Source organism: Phalacrocorax carbo, chromosome 1, assembly GCF_963921805.1.
Source record: "Phalacrocorax carbo chromosome 1, bPhaCar2.1, whole genome shotgun sequence".
Lineage (NCBI taxonomy): Eukaryota > Metazoa > Chordata > Aves > Suliformes > Phalacrocoracidae > Phalacrocorax > Phalacrocorax carbo.
The window spans coordinates 17,800,358-17,806,357 of record NC_087513.1 but is presented as its reverse complement, the minus strand read 5'-3'; the positions used below and the strand labels follow the sequence as shown (position 1 = coordinate 17,806,357).

The 6,000-nt window shown below is 37.6% G+C and overlaps 1 protein-coding gene across 1 annotated transcript in view; it reads right to left on the bottom strand.

Moving 5' to 3' along the window:
• Nucleotides 1–890: 890 nt before the first annotated feature.
• Nucleotides 891–6,000, bottom strand: part of GRAMD4 (GRAM domain containing 4) — an 83,091-nt gene continuing 77,981 nt past the window's right edge. The window contains exons 18-19 of the mRNA XM_064445505.1: nt 5,831–5,899; nt 891–4,830 (exon numbers count right to left, since the gene is read on the bottom strand). Of these exons, the coding sequence (XP_064301575.1) occupies nt 4,729–4,830; nt 5,831–5,899 (171 nt within the window). The 3' untranslated portion in view covers nt 891–4,728. The remainder of the gene's footprint in view (nt 4,831–5,830; nt 5,900–6,000) is intronic.

The following is a 6,000-nucleotide window of genomic DNA, read 5'->3' as shown; positions in this document are numbered from 1 at the left end:
CTTGCCAGATGCGTCACTGCCATCATGAGGAAACTGAACAGTGAAATAAATAAAGCAGCATACATTCATGACTGGAGGAGCTGTCACAGACTGATCTATTTCAGCTGAGCAAAACACAGAAAGGAGTATTGTAGAGGCAAGCAAATTGGTCTGGATTAGATGACCAGGCAGCTCACTCCTGGTATTGCATTTAACTGCAGGCAAAGGGCTGTGTACCCAGCGCAAGCCAGTGCTGGGCAGCGAGCCTCCCTGGCACACCCCATGGATAAAGAACCCCTGCCACTTATGCCCAGCAGGGTTACAGGTTACGCAGGAGCACAGCCTCAGGCGCAGCAATTAGGCACGTGTCGGTGTGACCGGTGAGCTGAAGTGAGGGCAGGTGCTGCAGAGCAGCCACCATAACTGGATGTGAAACGCTTCTGCTGAGCACACCTCCTGCATACCTCCGGGGCGGAAAAAGGGCTTATTCTTACCTCCAGTGCCCACCTGTAGCAGAGTCTGCAGCTATCTGTTTCATGGAGGAACTCCGGCAGATAAAAACCTGTACTCCTGTGGACAGCCTTGTGTCACCCACGCCCTCCTGCAGTGGCAGCATCTTAAAAATCGCTGGTTGCTTTTTCATCCCTTAAAAAATTAACCATATGAATATAAAGTAACAGATGTACTTACAGACAAAGATCTTACCAAAAATATACATATGCTCTCCAATACATTAACAGGATTATTTAAAATAAAAGCATGTTCCTTAGGCTTCAAAAGCCATGAGAAAGAAAACCCACCCACCTCCCCCCCACAGTGATGGGCTATGAATCTGCCAAAAAAGCACTAACTCACCTCATTTCAAGAAATCAGGCGTAGTTTTGATAGACAAGTTATTAAACTTCATAAAAAGTGTTAGCACAAAGCATTTTTAGGTTTATTTAAATAAAAATTATAATTTATACAAGACTTTTTAAACAAACAAGATTTTCTTAAAAAATGTACAGGGCAAATCATCTCATTATTTCAATTCTTCATACAGTATAAGTCTTTTGTCAAACAAAAGTTACACTGATAATGAATTATTTACAACTTCAAAATATAGACTCAAACTTCAGACATAAAAATTTTAACATCCATTATATTTCAATGATTAGTAGAAATTAAACATCTGCCAAAGTGTACAGAATTCAATAAAAACTACCAGTGTTTTTAATACAAGTTTAAGTAGCCAAAAAAAAGTACATCCTTTCATCTCTTCACGATTGGGTAAAATCTCTTTTCTCTTTGTCTGCAGGAACACGGGTAGGGTTTTGCTGCTGGCGTCCTGTGTGATGTCGCTACTAATAAATAGCTTGTTTCATTCAATCTTGCCTCACAAAAGCTACAGTGCACAGAAAGGCATGATTTCATATTTCAGCTTTTTTTGCCTTTTGATTTTAAATGGTCACCGATAAAGAATTAAAGCAGTCAGTTTTCATCTCCCTTTTTTTCCTCTTTAAAAGGGACTCAAACTAACCAATGCACTTCTAAAGAAGTTAAATCCAATTACACGTGAATGATCCAGCAATGAACCACAGACATCAACGGAACTGCAAACATAAACAGCAAACACACAGACAGAATGACACGAACATCACTTTCTGCTACTAGAAAGTAGCACTTTACATTAAGTGGCATGACCCAGCCTGTTACTGAAGTACAGCAGGCTATACTGCAAAACTACGAAGGAAGATTGGAATTTAAGGTGAACTTCAGTGTAATTGTACAAGTCAAGTATGTATTTACTCGCTGCCCATCCCCTCCTGCCCTCCAAACCCGTGAGGGTGTAGCAGGAGGAAAAGCACAGGAGCACCTGTGAGCAAACACACCAGGAGTATCTTCTAGTGTCTCTGATGTTACGTACGCCACAGGAGCAGCTACGTAGCAGGAACCTGGACAACCCAATGTAAAGTGAACTTTGCAAAATATGTACATAGATGTTTGTCAGTTATATTACAACTATTTTTTTAAAAAAATCCAGTCTGTTTTCAATATCTTAGAATGAAACAATGTTACGTTGCAGTTTGCAGTAGGTTTACTGCTTTAAGAATGGCTAATTTTTACGTTCACACTGTTAACGTGGGGATTAATTTCAAACATCGACACATTAGATTTTATAAGAAGTTTCTGATTTCTTTGATCAGAAAAAAAAATTTAAGAGCATATTGTACACATGAGGCATTTCAGTCTGGGAAAAGGATAACGATTTCTTCTCTCCGAAGCCTAGGTATGGTTAATTGTTGTCCTGGCACCATCAGCATAGGACCTATAGCTCCTCCAGGAACCAGAGTCTAGGACAACCCTATATACTAGGGTCAACCAGCAAAGGGTGGAAGGGGGAGGAGGTAATAAGTGCAAGTCAACTAATTTCCTACTGAAACTGCTGTTACGATCAGAGTGAAGGTATAAATTACACTTGAAAAATGATACAAAAATAAGAAAAAGAGCATGGTCTCTGTAAAAAATATAGTTTTCTGTTTCTTCAAAAAAAAAGGATAATCTTAAACACACCCAAGGGATTTTTTCTTAAGACAAAATGAATGAATCTGATTAAGATTTATATAACATTAAGCGATTTTAATGCCTATTTGTTAGCCACGCTCACTATTCAAGGAAGCTTCTAGAAAGGAAAGCCAAATGATAATACACAGCAATTACAACAAGACATTAATTGATTTTAAAGTAGGTTTGATGAGAAAAGTTAAAGGTCAAGGGGTTTTTATGTAAACTTAAAACCTGAATGCATGAAGGGAAGAAACCATAAACTGTCAAGATACATCCACATTACGTGGTAGCAAAATGGACTTCCCACCATCTTCACTTACATTTTATACATTTTCAGGCCCTGAGTTATACCACACCTAAGGAAGCGCTAGAAATGTACCCCTTTTTCAGGTCACGTAAAGACATGTTGAAGTGCTACTCTAAAGGGAGAGGTCAAAATTAGCATTTTAGCCATTACAGTAGATTCTCCCCTGTTCTTGTTCACATTTCCACCCAGGGCACAGAGTTTTGCCCCATCAGTGTTTCACTTTACCATACCCAACCAAATCACTGTATTCAACAGTATTTCTTCATATCACGTCCATATTAAGTTCTTCATGTCATACCTCTTTATGGCCAGACTGAAATAAGGTTTGTACAGTTTGACTGACACCTTCTTCATTACTGCTGTATTTGTTGAGAGACTTTAATTAAAAAAAAAACTGTGCTAAGAGTTAAACACCCTTTGTTATTTGTCTCCCCTCTCCCTCCTTCATTTTACCCCTTTCCCTACAAAGAAAGAAAATCCCTGCTTAAAAAGAGAGAAAAAAATCTATGACATTAAGTCCCATTTTTACATAAGAATTTGCATCTCCATTGCTTTTTTGGGAGACATCCATACTACTCAACTCAAAAGACATAGCAAAGGAAAAGACATACTGGAAGGCTTGGCGTAACTCCTACTGTGCTTTCATGCAAATGCAAATAAAATTCTAAACCTCTCAGGTGGGTGCTATTATATACAGTATAAAAGCTTTCCAATATTAAAGACAAAGGTCAATATGTGCTTTGCTGCTAGAAAGGCCTGAGAGAGTTTAGAGAAGGAGCACAGCCTTCCTGTTTTACCTGGCAGTTGGGTTTAATTGTTACTGAAATTTAATTTTGCAAGGGAAAAGACAGCAACATACCAATGCCCCTCAAATTATGCTTTGAAAAGGAACTAGTGCTTTCAGCTGCTATATTATAGTGTTATTTTATTACAAGGTAACTCAAGAGAAAAGCCAAATTAAAAAAAAAGTCATGTCTTAGTTTAATTATTCCCACCTGCCCCAACACAAACAGCCTGCAAGTCTTTAATGCATTAACATACAAACACCTTGTACATACAACATGTACGATAGTTGAGCCCTTCTGTGACAAGTATCTACAGAAATACAAATATATGATGCCTAACATTTTAGGAACAACATTTTGGTGCCCTCTTTTATAAAAAGCATCTGCCTGCCTTCCTTCCTCTCACTTCAGTTAATTAGGAAAGGAAGATATAGTCACAAACTTTCTCCTCCAATTCACTGTACAAGTAATTTAAACATCTACACAGGAAAGATTGAACCTAACCAAACAGGTAAAATATCCTTCTGCAATGCAAGAATTAGCAAGAAGGAGTTATTTTAAGTGCAATTATAAATATGGAAATACTGAGATGCTAATACTTCCTTGGTGTTGCTATCAGCTTTAATAAAGAACCCAATTAAAAACTCTGAGCTGAAGAAAAAGACTTCAGGCTGCTGCAGTCGTCATTCTCACATCTTGAGGAAAAATAACTAAGATAAAGGGACAAATGTTTCCCCAGTGATATCAGGATAGAGTTAAAGGGATCAATCTGTTTCACTTTGTTATCTAGTCAGTTCTCCAAGTAACTTCCCAGCTTTTAATGTCAGTAAATAAACATTAAAAGTGCTTAATGTGCAAGGCTAATAGTGATGATAGCACTTTCACTGTTTTGTTTCATTTTGTTTTTTTGGTTTGGTTTTTTTTGGTTGTTTTTTTTTACAAAACCCTTAAAAACAAACATGAAGTCATATATAAAATACACTTGATTTATGTAACAGATAGAATATAAACCACCAGACGAGAAAAATTATTGCAAAATAGATGAGGATGTTCATTTTTTTCACTACCAAGTTGTAAAATAAGAAAGTTTCCTTTAGATCTTCTAAGATACTAGCTGTCACTGCTTGACGATGCAGAGGTTATTTTCACATATTGGTTGAAAATTGTCTCAAAAGCTTCATCTCTGTGTACCATGGCACCAAACACCAAAGGCTAAATAACAGAAAAAAAGATCATGTCAGTCCAGAAAAGAAAAATCTTCCTTTCGGTATAGTTTTGGCCAAATCAATAGGAACAGGAGATGAACTGTACTCGAAGTGCATTATTAAAACACAAAAATCCTTTTCTCCTTGCTCTGAAATCCTTGCATATATGGCAGAGTTTCTAAGATTTTTTTTTTTTCTACTTCTCAATCTCCTTAAAACAGTCACGGCATAAAATGCATCTGCACAGAGTATTAGCAATGGAGCACACTTCAACTCTCTCCCCTCTCCATCTGCTCAGTGCATGATGTTTTCCTGAATGATCTCTGCCTCCATTAAAGATTTTTAGCAATCTTTATCAGTGACTCTTTGTTTCGGCTCATAGAATATTTACTTAGGTAGATGAACATGAACATTTTCAACCTTGTAATTAAGAGGTGCTTCTCAATATCAAAACAACGAGCAGAAAGCCTGGTACAAGTGTCGTGTGACTTGGAGAAAAGTTATTTATAGGTGATTAGTTTAAAATAAGCTTCAGTCATATGTTAAGAAAAGCTTCAGTCGCCCAGAGGGTATTTGAGGCTTAGAGAAGCTTAATTCTTTAGCACTGTAAGACTGTAACAAGAAAACTGCATCTGAGGATCAGGTCCTTCCACCCACATATACTCTCAAGCCATCAGCTTTTTGTTCCAGACTGCACAGCAGAGCACCCTCATACTCCTAATGAAGGATGCTGAGGGAACAGTCAAAGGAGGTAATGAAATAATGGAGCAGAAAGGATGGAACAAATCTTGAAGTGTTACAGTAAAATAGTCCAGATGCAGCAGAACAAGCTAAATGTTTAAAACGTTAAAATTCTGAAGACAAATATACCGAATAGACAATTAAAAAAAAAAGCAAACACTGGCATAAGGAGGGAAAAAAACCCCTTTATGCTGGTGCTAGCCAGAGAAGGAAGTCAAAAAGGGCAAGTAGTCAAACACAGCATACAGATACAGCTAGATACTTACTTTTTGTGTAGATGGTGTTGATACAGCAATTCCCATCCCTGATCCCGGGAGAACAGAGAGCACTTTATACTAAAAAGGAAAAAAAAAATCACAGACTAAAGATATCTTATGTACTGAATCATTGCAAAAGGTGCTGAGAAGGTTACACAACTTGTCACTGGTATATCCTC